Genomic DNA, 16196 nt, shown 5'->3' on the forward strand with positions numbered 1-16196 from the left:
TTAGAGAAATATATATATGTATATGTATATATATATATACAACATGTACAACTCTTCTTAACATCAACCCAACAATGTTAGATCTGTAAATTTGCTTTCGCAAAATTTTTTTTTTTGTTCTTCCCTCTCTGGGATTCGAACCCATGCTACTGAGATATTGTGACACCAAATCGGCTGCACTATAGCCGTCCCGCTAGACCACACAACCACCTATATATAATACATCATTACAAATTTAAAACATTGATTAGCTTAATTCTATAATTGTAAATGCTTTTTTAGTCACAAATTCCTAGCACCCATTCTCACAATAAACCAATTACCATTAATAATATTACAATTCTGCTAGAATGGGGCCAATTTTTAGAGCTGTTATTAAGTCATATAATACTGAACAATGCTCTATAACGAGTTATTTTCACGGTTGTAAAATTCTGCAATTTGCATTAAGTATACATGTATGGTGTACAAAATATTTTAGCAGAACTTTTATTATTGTGGCAGATTCAAAACTTTTCTTGTTGTCACTTATGAAAATATGACCTAGTTTAAAAATTTTAAATTTTAAATTTCATTAAATATTCCAATAAAAAAAAAAAATCTCATTTTATTCATATTAAACTGATTTTTCGTACAAAAAAAATAGATGTCCCAAGACACTGTAATACATAGACATTCACTGTATTTAATAGGTATCAAAATTATTAATCCATCTCACGGTAACCAACTTAGATACACACAGATAACATTTGTATGGCCTGAAATTTAAATATGGGGTGGCGATCCTTGTAACTTTTGTGGTATTAAGTTTGATCCTATTCAGGAAACACCTGGACTTAAACCCGTGAATAAATATTCATGATTCGACATTTAATTCGTATCTCAATGAAACATATTAAAACTTTCCCTTTAATCTTACTCTTAATACTTGTCAAAATATTTGACAAATTCTTAAAGGAACATGGAAAAGTTATTAACGTGACTATGTCGGAAATGCATGTGCAAAAAAATAAGTTTTCAAAACTTATCAGCGGAACAAAGCTCTATGCATATATATCAAATATGTCTAAAATCCATCATCCATGCAATGTGCAGGTGCATTTTACATGCATATTTTCATAATTAAAAACTTAATGTTGGTAGATGAGGTTAACTTTAACATCTGTATGTATTTTGACAAATTTTAAAAAATTACCACGGGTAACAAAAGTTAGTTCAGCATTTCCAAAAAAAAATATCATTGGCTCCTCTATAATATTTCATTCCAAATCATGTCTAAGAAAAAGTAACATGCACATGTACATATGAAACTACCCCTTTTTTACATTAAGTAAATATTTTCATAAAATTTTATATATATAATATCTTGAATCTCTGGGATGGTACTTGACTGCATACAGTGGCGGATCCAGGGGTTCCTGGGGATGGAACCCCCCTTTTCTTTTGGACGATCAATGCATTTGAATGGGGACATGTAGTTGGAACCCCCCCTTTTTGTCCTGGGTTAGGAACCAACCCCCTTTTTTTCAAATGGCTGACCAGATCTGCCCCTGCCATATATAGTATGTGTATCTAAAATTGATCCAACTTTAAAAAAAAATAATTTTGCTCCACTCCAATATTTAATTCATTCTAAATCATGCCTGATGGTTAACATGTATATACACATTTATAACTACCCATTTTTAACATAGAAAATATGTTTCTTCAAATTATTGTACAATGCATCCTTATTTTCTGGACAGGCTGGATGTTACTTAAATGACCAGAAGTTGAAATAGAAAATGAACAAAGGTTAAATTTCAAGAGAAGAAAACGAGCTGCATAATCATCATTATATCATCATCATTATTAACTGTTCATGTCTCAACCTCTTAAACTAAAAAAATTAAATAGCTTCCTACAAAATTTTATCTGTTAAAATAAAGCTAATAAAATTCATTATTCTGTTGTAATCAGATTTTTCTAAATCATCATCATTATATCATTAACTGTTCATTTCTCAACCTTTCAAACTAAAAAATTTAAATAACTTCCTACAAAATTTAATCTGTTAAAAAAAAGCTAATAAAATTCATTATTCTGTTGTAATCAGATTAGTACTGCATGGACGAAAAAGAAAGAAAAACACGACGTTTCTGCTTCTTTCGTCTTTATGTCAACGTGGTACACCATACGAGGTACATTTTATGGCGAAGATTTTACAAGCAGAGATCAGTAGCGCTGAATATAGATGTCAATTCAATTGGTACTGTATTGAAACTCTCACCAGGTGTCCTAATATAATTCATAGTAAAAATCGCGTGAAAATCACGCCTCTAAAAATTAATTACATTACTGGGGGATTTATTGAATAAACACAAATAAATGAAAATTTCTTTCACTAATGCATACAGGGATAAAAAAAGGTTTACTTCATTATACTTTCTCAGGTGCAGTGACGTTCAAAAATAAATTTATCCAACAACCTACCACCTTTCTGTTGCCAGCTTTTTAAATTACGATATATATATAAAATAAAAGAATAGTATCATGAATATATCATGTATATATATGTAGGTGAATTAGAATGGAGAGTCTCAGTGTAAATAAATTTATGTATATCCAGGGACCAAGCATAAATCTTAACCATTAAAATAAAAGAAATGTATATGAATACATGTTGTGTGTGCTGTTCCTTTGCTTAAATGTGTGTGCATATTTTTTACGGTCCATTTTACATTGTCATTTCGGGCATTTTATAGCTGACTTATGGGGTATGGACTTTGCTCATTGTTGAAGGCCTTACAGTGACCTTTAGTTGTTAATTTGTGTCATTTTGGTCTCTTGTGGACAGTTTTCTCATTAGCAATCATACCACATCTTCTTTCTTATATGTGTATTTTTGTACTGATCTTGTGTGACAGTGTCATTGATGGGTACCCCATATTTGTGTTTCTTTTACATCATGGACCCAGGACTTTTAAATGGGGGGGGGGGGGGGGGGGGGCACTGACTGACCTAAGGGGGGGCCAGTTCCCATCATTCTTCAGTGATTCTCTATATAATCAACCAAATTTTCCCCACCAAAGGGCCTTTGAAATTTTTAACAAGCTTATTTACAAGAACATTTTTGAGAATTTGGAATACATAAAATTGAGAATTGAAATGGGGAATGTGTCAAAGAGACAACAACCTGAACATAGATCAGACAACAGCCGAAGGCCACCAATGGGTCTTCAACACAGCAAGAAACTTCCACAACCGGAGGAGTCCTTCAGTTGGCCCCTAAACAAATATATATACTAGTTCAGTGATAATGGACTTCATAATAAACTCTGAATTATACACAAGAAACTAAAATTAAAAATCATACAAGACTAACAAAGGCCAGAGGCTCTTGACTTGCAATAACTGTTAATGCATCAGTCAGATGAGATTATTTCTTCTTATTCCTGTTCTTTTCTCAATCTGATCCTTTAGAGACCCTCTAGATCTTTAGTCATTATACATTGTACATTGTATGTATGCCAACTAGCTTATAATGCAATATATCTGTATGATACATGTTGTGTCCTTATGAATATGGGTAACACACCAAATAATCCAAGTCTAGTAATTACCAACTTTGCAAAAATGTCATACATCGTCATGATCTGTCATAGGTCCTTCTTGTAAAAAAAAACTCATTTTTAAAGTGCCTGCATGAGTCTTTGTAAGAATCAGGCAAATTAGGTAAAAATTAAAACATGATTAGAAAAAACCCACCGAGCTAATCATTCTATTTAATACTAACCATCATCCTGAGTTAAAAAGTATTAGTCTTTCGTTTGTGTGTGTCTGGTAATATCAAATAACTTGGTTAGAAAATTGGTTAGAATGATAGCAAATTACAGAGTTATCTCCCCTTATTCGTTAATTTCTAGTGCATTTCAACCAAATTGTATCTTCCATTACCAGAACAGAAAATGGAAATGAATGTTATTTTTATGCATAACTACATATTATGAACTGAAATCAATGTCAAATAGGGTGGTTTTTTTTGGTTATGTTTTCACCACTGCCTGATTCTTAGGCAGACTGGCACTTAAAAACAACTAATTTAAAAAGCAAAATAATAACTTTTTGTTTAAGATATTGGTTAAACATGTAAAAAATGCAAGATTTTTTATTCGATTTCAATATTATATACACATGTAGCATAATTCAAATCAACTGTTTCCAAAATTATATAAATTCAATAGGGGGAGATCACTCAGATAATTTCATTTATTGAAAGCTTGTTTTTAGCTACAGATTGTGAAAATTCACATTTTTCGTAACAATTTAACAGGTAACTTAAACAGCATTCTACAGAAAAATAGATTTAGAAATTATAAATATAACTAACGACAAAATTTAAAATAAATTACAAAGTGCTGAATATAGCTTCAAAAAAATGCATTCAAAAAGTCAAATTATCTGAGTTATCTCCCCTATTAGATTTAATACATTACAAGTGTACACAAAAGCAGGGTTCTCATTAAGACCAGGGACTCGTCATTTTTGGCCATGGTGAGTCCAACAGCAAGGAGAAGATATTTTATTGCAATATAATGTAATATTTAAGTCTCCATGGCCTAACAGAGCAATGAAATGACATTAAATTCAGATTACTTTTAAACTTTTGCTATAAAATGATGATATTTGTATTTAACTGTGTTTAGTTTATACAAAATATTTCTGTCTTGATGCATCTGTGGACTCACTAGTTTTGAAAATGATGAGTCCAGACAGATTTTGATGAGTCCAGGACTCATGGACTCGCCTTAGTGATCATGAGAACCCTGCACAAAAGTGACATGAATTAAATTTTTTTAATCAATCAAACATATTTTGCACATGAAAAAAATGTCTCAAAAATCTGATAATTTAATACATGTATATGCATAAAAAAAACTTAGTCTTGATCAGGTTAATAGTTATCTGCTTTTTCAAGATCCAACATTGGGAAAGACTCCAATCTACACTGGTAGAGTGGTACAGGATATTTATGAAGCTAAGCTCAAATTCTTTAAAATGTTCCGTGCTTGTACCTGTGCCTCCACCAATGCATGCATAAAATGATACAAGATTTCTTTAACAGGTAGGGGACACCCCACCAAATGGTAATGGGGAACTATTCCCCAAATGAGTAATAATCCCTCATTTGTGTATTCATTTGATAGTGCTAAAAAAAAAAAATTGTGGTAAATTGTTTTTTTATCCAGGTGTGTTGATAAGTCGTTATCCTAAGGCTATTTTTTTCTTATTTTTTCTGTAGACTTAGCTTTCATTTTTTATTACCATGCATTGTCAAGCTTGGTAACTCATAATTGTTTGTCAGTAACTAAATGTACGATGCTGTCCCATACTGAACCTTCTGACCTTGTTTGTTTACATTCAAATTTCAATGGCGTCAAAATCACGTGATGTCAATTCGTTATACCCAATCAAATTGCTCTACTGTCAATTAGGGGATTTTTCAGTCTACGGCAATTACGTATACGTTATTTCATTGTGGGATATTGCTTCAAAATAGTTTGCAATAATTTTGGGTTTTATTCAACAGGAAACTCTTTTTTTGTCATCCCTTTTGACATCAAGGGAATTTTGTATAAAAATTTACCTACAATCATGATGGTCAGAATATCGATCTTTTTATAATGAATAAAAAGAAAATTCTATGAAAAATAAATGTAAATTGTTTTTAATTAACCAACTCTATATTCCTGTACAAAATTATGGCATGGACATCGTTTTTTCATATAGTTTTCCTTTCATTTTGGTTTGGTTTTTTTCGCGGGAAAATCGCGAAAGACGTAAGGAGCATGTCATTTTAAAATTCCTAAAAATACGATTTGCTTGACCTGTATTGCCTGCCACAAGATTGATGACGCTGAATGGAATGTACACAAAGCAATGGAGGCCGGAAGTGGGATTTTGTGAAGTTCTAGAATGTTTTTAGACATTCGGAAGTCGGGATTGAAACGGGCATTAGAAAATTGGCATTTTTTGGCAATAATTGAGAACAACAATGAAAACTTACCTTAAGAAATGTTTTTTTATTCAAAAGTGCAGAAAAAACGTATGCTGCACTGTTTTTCTACGCCGGAAGTAGCGTAGTGACGTCGATGCGGAGTTTCCCCGTTTGTTAAGTTCAAACACAAATACCTAACGAACTGACAAGATGAACGAATTGAGACTACGGTAGGATACTTTAGATGGAACATATTTGTAGAAAATGAAACAACTTCTTCCAAAGAACTATACTTTTTTAGACAGTTAGTAGGCTTTAAAATTGTGAATTATAACTTTTCATAGGCTTATAACTTCTCAGTAATTCAAGATAAGGAATTCATTTATTGGCAATTTTGCTGATTTTTTCACAATTCTGTGCCATTTTACATGTTTATCATGTTTATAGTAAAAAGACTCAGTTGACATATATTATACATGTAGTATAGAAATGTTCTTCAGAAGTTCAGATGAAAAAAATCTAATTGGTAATTTCCGACAATTTTTACATTTCCATATTTAGATATTTTTTCACTGAAGTCAGTGAAGAAAAAAATGACCCATTTGTTTATTATTGTGTAAAGGTGCCATGAAGTCTGGGGTCTATCACAGACAAACTGTAAAGTTTTAATACCCATAATCCCTTACTTCCAATAACTGGACAGTCACACAGATGCAACAAAACTTAATTTTGATAATGAATGTGTTATACACATTGTGTAGATTACATACACAATGTACATCAGTGTCACTTTGTTTACAAACAATGAAACGAGAAAGATGGTATGTACTTATCGATTCAGCGCCATTAAAGACAATATTTTAGCGATAGAAAATTATAACGAATTGTTCCCTTCTATAAAAACTTACCACAAATGAGAGTAAACACAGAGAAGGCCACTAAAATTTCTATTTTCCACATGATGATCACCGTAACTTCGCCATGACAGATCTATGTTCCAGATGAGTGATTTTCATGCTTTTTGGACATTAGATTTAACCAAGCACCAACACGTAAGCATCTTTAAATACAGACGAAAAAGGTCCGATTTCCCCATAATATTTTCAGCTCGGGTTTCAGATTACTACTGACAAGGACGTATAACTAACATATACATCCTTGCTACTGATGACATTAATAAAAATTATTGACAACACAAACATTGTTTGGATTAGACATTTATAAAAATATGAAGTATAGACGAACGTTCACCAAAATCTAGACAAAATAATGAGAAAGACAGTTCCTAATGTAATTCAACAGTATTGTACCGGGGGTATATTAACTCGAATAATTCAAGCCCTTTCCGTGTCCGATTTTCTCCCACACGAGGTTAATGTAGCCTTCGTAGATCAGCGGAATATAACGACTTAATTATTCGGGTTAGGGGTTAACTCGAATAATTCAGCGCCCTCTATCCACGACTTTTTACACTTTGGTGCTAAAACGTCCGATATTTTCACTAGCATGTCCTATCTATGCGCTTAAATGTCCTCCGCCGAATTAAATGATAAGCAGCTACATTTTTATAAGCAGCTACATTTTTTTTAATTGTATGTTATTTGCAGTTATTGACAACGTGATGTAATTTTAAAATCTGAGACGTTTAGTTAGAATAATAGTCTAAGTTATAATCAATTAGCGAGAGAAATAATATGTCCTTAATCAAAATTTATTCTTGAAAGCTTCAATACTATGGCATAAGTTCAGAACTAAAGGCATATGGCCGATAATATGTTCATTGTATTTTTGAAGAAATAGATAATTTTATGAAGTGTAGCTTTAGGAATTTTTGATAAAATGATCCATATTTTACACAACAAAAAGTGCAACGCAGTTTTACGTACGTGTTTTAAAAAATAAACAGTGATCGTTTTTGTTCCGGAACTATTTTCCTTGACTCCATCCGAGGAAAATTCTAAACGGAAAGTCCCTAATCAAATGGCAAAATCAAAAGCTCAAACACATCAAACGAATGCATGGATAACAACCGTCTTATTCCTGGTTTGGTACAGACATTTTCTTATGTAGAAAATGGTGGATTGAACCTGGTTTTATACCTATAGCTAAAACTCTCACAAGTTTGTATGACAGTCGTATCAAATCCCATTATATTGACAACGATGCTTGAACAAAACAAATAATAAGTAAAAATGTCAAATATACAGCAATCAACATTAACTTAAAGTTATAATCTTAACACAAAAAAAAGATTAGCAAAAAATAAAGACAAGAATACACAAATTTGCCACTTTACAATAACACAATGATGCACAAAGCAAAAATGAAAGACAACCAACAAACAAGTTTTACCGTGATTGGCACAATAACGGGAGGTATAAGCACAGAGCCACACCACATGCATCGAAGTAACACCAAAAGCCATACAGACAACGCACATTAGCAAAAACGAAAGACAAGAATATTGCATTTAAAAAAATGACCCCATGTCTTATTGCTAAACATATCAATATAATCCGATATCAGACAAGAAATTTTACATGCGTAGACTATGCTCTCTCTATATATATATCTGGTCACGAAGAGTGTACATAAAGTACAATGAAACTGAAGAGTGAAAATGAATTCTTTATTAAATATTTAATTCTTTAGTACGGTCACTGTGCTAGTAACATATATACTTCTCATCCAAGTGTTCCTAAGTTTCCCAAGTTATCGTATCTGAAATAGAAATAGCTATTAATTGATATTTTTTAGTGTGTTGATCTTTTTTGTGATGTTATTATTATTATTGTTTCAAATAAAAGTAAAGGTTTGGTACCATTAAAACGTTTAAACCCGTTTCAATTGTTTGCACCTGTCCTAAGTCAGAAATATGATGTTCAATAATTGTCGTTTGTTGATGGGTTTTATGAATGTTTCTCGTTTCTGTTAATTAATATATATCAATCTAATTAAAAACCGATCTCTCATCGCTCCCGTTTTCTGACATGTCGCCACGCCACGCGACATATCAGAAAACGGGAGCGATGAGAGATCGGTTTTTAATTAGATTGTATATATATATATATAAATAAGACCGTTGGTTACCCCGTTTGAATGGTTTTACATTAGTATTTTTTTGGGGCCCTTTCAGTATGCGTACTGTTCGGTGTGAGTCAAGGCTCCGTGTTGAAGAGCATATTTTGACCTATAATGGTTTTTTTTACTTTTATAAATTGTGACTTGGATGGAGAGTTGTTTCATTGACACTCATATCTCATCTTTCTATATCTATTTGTCAGTCGTGTGTTTTTTTAATTTTAGTTCATTGTGTGACGTTCATTTTCATGAACTTTTATTTAGGGGCAAGCTGAGGCATTCACGCGCGGGTGCGGAATTTTCTCGCTGCGTTGAAGACCCATTGGTATATATAGCCTTCGGCTGTTGTCTGCTCTTTAGTCGGGGTGTTGTCTCTTTGACACATTCCCCATTTCCATTCAGGCTCAATTTTAGTAAGTAGAAATATTTTATTTTACTTATATTGTATCATTAATATGTTGTATGTAAAAAAATCAGTTTTCATATTCATTTGTTTTATTGCGATATAATTTAATTTTGGAAGTACTGCGTCTTCTGATTGGCTGACGTTATTTTGTTATCAGCTCATGGCATAATTTAGTCATGTGACTTCATCAATGTTTTTTTTTCATGCTTTTCTACGGTTTAAAATGGAATTTAGAATTAAATTATAAGAAATGACTGTAATATTTTGTCTGTCTATTCGAAATAACATAAAAATGTGGTGCACACTGTTAAATAGCCCGCTACGATCGTATTATTACAGTCATTCCTTAAGTAATTGTTTGCTGTTCCTACGATTAAAAAAAAAAATCTATTGGTGTTTTTTTTCCCAATCAAATTTATCAAATTTCAAGTTATCAACAACTCGAATAATTCTTTCCTCTCCAACGCCCAGTCATGATCCTTTCGATATTGTAAGTGAGATAGTTATATCATGAACGATAGGATTATTTGGTTTACATATAACCATTAGAATCTATTCAATAGATATAGGAAAATATTGTGTGAGTGCCAATGAGACAAATCTCCATCCAAATAACTTAGCTCACACCGAACAACAAGCTATAAAGAGCCCCAAAATTACTAGTGTAAAACCATTCAAACGGGAAAACCAACGGTCTAATCTATACAAAATTAAAAAAAAAAAATAAGAAACGAGAAACACGTATAAATTACATAAACAAACGACAACTACTGTACATCAGATTCCTGACTTAGGACAGGTGCAAACATTTGCAGCGGGATTAAACGTTTTAATGGATCCAAACTTTCTCCCTTTTTTCTGAAACAATAGAATAACATCCCAACATAGAAAAACGCACGGTAAAATATCAATTGGCAGGCTTAACTCAATCAAAAAACGTACATTAACACACTATAAACAAATAAATTTGATCTGCGATATCTGAATGCAAATGCACAGTTAATAAAATATTAGGGACAAACATTCAAGGCCAAAAGGCAAACAAACAAGTCCAAACAAAGCCATGGCAAGTCACCACTGCGAAATATTTAACCCTTCGAAAATATTCACTTTAGAAAAAAACCGGTTTTAAAAATATACAGGTAAATCTTGAAGTTTATACAAATGTAGTAAGAAGAAGTGAAAGTCTGCTTTTTCGATTTTGAAAAAAAGGAAAACATATATGTAGCATCACATCTTTGTTGACGCTAGGCCGTAAACAATGGATTATAGTTACATCCATTTGTATCATTTGGTCTCTGTTGTCTTAATAGCAATCATGCATAACAAACACTCCTTTATTTTCAAATTTCTTTTTTCCCGGTATGTTGACCTCCATCTGATGATTGATTGATTGATTGATTAATAAAATGGCTTACGCATGTTTCAAACAGTAATCCCGACAGTCTGCATAGATTGGTGATTCAAAAGAAACTGAAAGACCGCCTGTCTTGTCATGAATGCATTTCATCTCACAAGCCATCGTTGGTGTGATTAGTTGAGCATACGTAGAACCTGAAATAAGGCATACGATTAGGCCACACGGCAAATTATCTGGTGGTTTTTTTTTCTAAATTCCTTTTTTTTCTTGTGGATGTATTGAAACATTTTTTTCCAATCCCAATTTCTTAAGGCATTTACCCCATGAATCTATATCGTAGGTTCTGCTTGACACGTAATTTCATGACATACACTGACATATACTACTTGATATAGCAATAAATCGGTCGGAGTAAAACTGACAAATTATTTTCGAAATTGCAGTCAAAAAAAAAGAAAATGTTAGTGGTAAGTAAAAGACGGATGCACTGTAGACAAGCTTAATAATCGCACACGGTTACAAATGAAAAGTGGCAAATTTGGATCTTTTATCTGTGAAGCACTTTAAAAGATATTTTTGTAGTAATATATATCTAGTTTTCTTTTTTACTCGTTTGTGTTGTAGGGTTGCTGTTTCTCAGACTTTTGTTTCAGGTCTCCTTTCATTGATATGTAAAATAAAACATTTATAATAAAAATGTGTATAGCCTACATATCCAATTTTGGCTTTAAAAAATTAAATGTAATAATTAAAAAAAAGTTGAATAAAATTTTCAAGATTCTATTTCCCTGTAAAAACATCAGTATGTGTCTCCTAAGTGAAAAATAAACTTGTATATTTTTCATTGGCAATAATAGAATTGGCAAAACTATTTTCAGTGGTCTTTTTAAACTCGGCGTAAACGGTTGTTGAATATCGCAGGTAGTGAAAAAACTAAAATGCTTTTATATGAGATAAAGTTATGAGTTTCTTAATACAGGTTAAAAATGTCAATTACCTGCCAGGTAAACAAACACTAAGAAAACTACGCAGAAAGGAACCTTCATTGTTTCACTGAAGTTAGAATAAAATGGAGGACAAGAACGGCCCTTATCAACTATTTATCTATCATATATGTGATGGTCTGGAGGGGTGTACAGAAAAGTGAATAATGGGCAAAATGTACAGAATAATTGGCATAAATCAATAAAGATAAGAGAAAGGTGGACCAAAATTATAAAAGAAGAAGAGTGATAGGTTGCTAACCCCCCCCCCCCCCCCCAAAATGAAAAAAATAATGGACCAAAATATGTAAAAATAGAAAACAAAATGGCTGCATGCAAATTTACAGAATCCAGAAATGAAGACCCTCATAACAATGTATAGAACAGATAAAGAAAAAGCACGACTTGTAAATCTGATGTCACTGGCTCATGTGGTTATCGCTGCATCTCAAAGTGTTGATCATTGATAAAGCAGATTACCGTTTAAAATATGTGGAAGTACAACTGTAAAACGTAGAAATTCCACGGACATCATGTGGATGATTAAAACCAAAGCACAAAGTAAACACCAACCATTAAGGTCATGCTTTAGTATTACAGCCGATTTCATTATGTGTGTAGGTAAAGGTCATATCTTCGGTTATATAGCTTCAACTTGTTAGATGAACAGTGAAGTCATTATAGGTAAGGTAAACTATCCTCCTTTACGAGTAGACTAGCCCAACAGATAACCAATCTATATGTCTGTAAGACTAGACTACTTCGAAAGGAGGGTAGTGTATCAAACCTAATAATGACTTCGTGGTTCAGTTAACAAACAAGCTAACCAAAGATTCTACCTTTACCTACAGACTCAAGGCATTCTGCTGTAGTATTTAACAAATTGATTGATTGAGTGTTGCTCCCTTAAAGTCCAGTGGAAAATAGTTAATGTATATTCAACACAGAAGAAATAACAATGAATACAAAAGAAAAGTTTTTAAATAAATGTCGAAAGGGATTGGGATTGGACATGTTTACATCCATTGAAACAATAAATGTTACGTATGATTGAGTCGACATATTTTGCATTGCGACAGGGTCGTACTAAAAGAAGAATATGCTGTATAGTTTAACATATCGGTCGAACGCAACTGCGTTTATGTACACACCGCAATAGCAAATAGACGTATGCACTTGTTAAGCTAGGTTTACTGCTGCCTCGACAATATAGAAGTTCAAATTACTATTTTTTATACAATTACCATTTTCACAATGATATTTCAAATAATACAGTTTTAACCGCGGTGTATTCTAGTCGCTAGATTGCTCAAATGAAACAGGAGATGTCAACCTATTGCCAATAAGACGAATATCCAGCACAGCCATCCAACAAAGGCCAGATGACGCGGATTTAAGCCCACTTTAGGTCACAGTTCATCATTCAACAATGTGCTCGTGACAAAATGTGAAACGACTCAAACGGGAAAAAATAACAATCTGATTTATGAAAGAAAAAAAGAAAAAAACACATGAAAAACAAAAACGCCATGAAGACTGCAACCACCGAAAATCATTGAATTACTGACCACTGACTTGCGGTAGGCACATAAAGAATGTAGCATGACTAAACGTATTTGTAAGAAGCCAAACCTTCTAAAAGTTGAACATGCAATGGTAAAACAGCACAACATAAGAACAAACTGTATAATCAGTAGTAAATTAAATCATCAAATGCGCATTGAATACAAAAACAACTAACATATAAAGACAAAATACACAGATAAGTTCAACCCGGCATGAGTTTTGCTCAAAACCCCGGAGTTTTGCGCAAGAACAATTAGTTCAGGACCTCCTTTGAAACCAGCTATTCTTCATATATTCCGATAATTATAAGTAAAATAAAAACAAGCTGTGAAATAACGCATCAAATGGAACTCCACCTTGAGGTGCCTTCAGAAAGTTTCAATATAAAAACGGAAGGATTACAATGAGAAAGTGAAATATTTTCGTCAAGTTGTTGCTAGGTTGGTCCCCTCCGTAAAACATTCAGTATGCCTTCGGAATTTACAAATATCAATTATTGTCAAGAATTTCAATAACGGCCGGGAAACAGACTAAGTTGTTGCATATCTGTCAACCTGTGACGATGAAAATGTAGGTCATGACCTGCATTGAAGAATGAAATCTCAGGTCATAACGCGTACGAACTTTTCGAGCTGAATTTCAGTAATTAGGGGACATTTATTTTATTTAAATAAAAGATTCCAAAACATGTTCACTTTATTAATCAATATTTATAGGTTAGACAATACTTGGTCATGTTTTATGAAGATTTAAGCCCAAGCCTCAACACGCATGAGAAAGATTAATTTGCATAAATATGTTTGTAGCAGGTTTGCGGCAAACACTCATTTGCATATAAATGTTTGCAGCAGGTCTGCAGCAAACACGAATGAGAAAGATTAATTTGCATAAATATGTTTGCAGCAGGTCTGCAGCAAACACTCATTTGAATATAAATGTTTACAGCAGGTCTGCAGCAAACTCATTTGCATGATAAATTGTTTGCAGCAGACCTGCAGCGTATTTGCAGCAAACACGCCGCAAACACGGAGTCTGTGTTCGCTGCAAGTCTGCAGCAAGTTCGCAGCAGACTTGCAGCAAATGTTTGCAGGAGGCTGAATTTTTCAGTAAGGGTAAAGAGCCCACGGGAACTTACAGGGTAAAGTTATAGCTTTTTTTGTTCATGGTGTGAAGCATAAAAGAAGGCGACAATTAAAGTTGGTGCACATTCGTTCCAATAGGAATGCTATATTGAACTTTCTGTTGAATAACACGTCCAACAATTGTAATACACATGTTGACAATTAAAAAAGAATATTAAATTATTCCAATCAAAGGCCAGGGCTGCAATTGGTGTACAGCATGGCATTTTCACATAAGACAATCGGGATAATTTGTATAAACAGAAAGAAAAAAACATTTGAAAAACATGCAATAAATACCAGCTTAATTTATAATGCCATGCAGTTTTAAACTACTTTAACATTATTTTTTAATAATTTGATTTTGGATGTAACACGTCTTCTTATTGGCTGACGTTATTTTGTTATCTGCCCATAGACATAATTTAGTCATGTGACCGTGACGACATCAACGTTTTTTCATGGTTTTCATGGTTTTCTAAAATGGAATTAAGAATTAAATTATAAGAAATGACTGTAATATTTTTTTCTATCTATTCGAAATAACATAATAAATGTGTTGCACACGGTTAAATAACCCGCTACGCGCGTTATTCAGTGTGCACCAAATTTTGTATGTTATTTCTTCATAGACAGAAAAAATATTACAGTCAATCCTTAAATGTATTTGTATCGTATTTGTTTTGCTAACGCACGATATCAGCACCTGTCTTTGTGTTTCTACGTTCATAAAGTTACAATAATAATTCAATCCATCTTAAGTTTACATGTCTTTTTTTTAATAATAAACGACTGAAAAGTAGTATGTTTGAGAACAATTATATACATTGTACTACCTACCATGACCGGCCATGATGACTACGAAATCATAACTAATTGCACATGTATTCTTGCTTTATTCCATTTCTTGTTTAAATATCTAGTAACTTGTAGTAGCTTAATTTAATTTTTTGTTTAATAATCTAGAAACTTGTAGAAACCGGTACAATTCGTTTCTTGGGGATATTGTTTGCTTTCCGTCCAGTGGAAAATATATCAGGTAAGTTCCGGAAAAAATAGACAATAATGATTTAAAAACTTCCATTGGAAAATTTTGGATAGTGACAAACATTTAAACTTTTTATCACATTTTAATGGGATTTGTCAATTTCTTTACGGGCACGTTTATATGTACTATTTAGAGAGTAATTTTATGGTTTCTGGTTATACCAATAAAAAATAAATTCGAGTTACGTCCCCTTTAAAGAACTCTTTTCTGCATGAATTGAAAGAAAAGAGCACACATACACCTGATACTAGTTCTTTACTTAATTTTGTGTATTATTCTGTTTTTATTCATCATCTTCGTCGAATTAGCTCCCTAAAAATAATAAAACTATATGCATACTGTTAAATTTGATAATATCAAAATCGCTTAGCAACAGCGCCATTTTCATGTTTACAATATGGCGGCGGATAAGATTGAACAGAATTTCTTGTAAAATTTTGGATATTAAACAGACATAGTTCCACACTCTTATTCTAGGTCACAGGTATGCCTTTTAATGTTATCTTTCACCCAAGTTACACCCAGGAAAATGCACAGGGCCGTCACTAATCTTAGCTAGGTTCACTATAAATATGTTTTCATATAAGATCTTCTCAGTTTTATTTGAGGGTGGCCTTATTTTATGGTTCATGTTCTTGGTTTTATCCCAAGAGC

General features: G+C 32.7%; 2 protein-coding genes and 1 long non-coding RNA gene across 3 annotated transcripts in view; 1 reads left to right on the forward strand and 2 right to left on the reverse strand.

Annotated features, from left to right (window-relative positions):
* The window catches only part of LOC143059190 (activin receptor type-1-like), a 31010-nt gene extending 23993 nt beyond the window's left edge, over positions 1–7017 (reverse strand). The window contains exon 1 of the mRNA XM_076232679.1: positions 6886–7017. Within this exon, the coding sequence (XP_076088794.1) occupies positions 6886–6937 (52 nt within the window). The 5' untranslated portion in view covers positions 6938–7017. The remainder of the gene's footprint in view (positions 1–6885) is intronic.
* Positions 7018–8592: 1575 nt separating this feature from the next.
* LOC143058608 (uncharacterized) lies at positions 8593–11952 on the reverse strand. The gene is made up of 3 exons (XR_012973149.1): positions 11822–11952; positions 10883–11018; positions 8593–8698 (listed from the first exon to the last, which is right to left on the reverse strand). It is a non-coding gene; the product is annotated as an uncharacterized LOC143058608 (long non-coding RNA).
* Positions 11953–15881: 3929 nt separating this feature from the next.
* LOC143058647 (cilia- and flagella-associated protein 65-like) overlaps positions 15882–16196 on the forward strand; it is a 48812-nt gene continuing 48497 nt past the window's right edge. The window contains exon 1 of the mRNA XM_076232113.1: positions 15882–16026. The gene's annotated coding sequence lies outside the window, so the exon portion shown is untranslated. The remainder of the gene's footprint in view (positions 16027–16196) is intronic.

The sequence above is a fragment of the Mytilus galloprovincialis genome, chromosome 14 (genome assembly GCF_965363235.1).
Source record: "Mytilus galloprovincialis chromosome 14, xbMytGall1.hap1.1, whole genome shotgun sequence".
Lineage (NCBI taxonomy): Eukaryota > Metazoa > Mollusca > Bivalvia > Mytilida > Mytilidae > Mytilus > Mytilus galloprovincialis.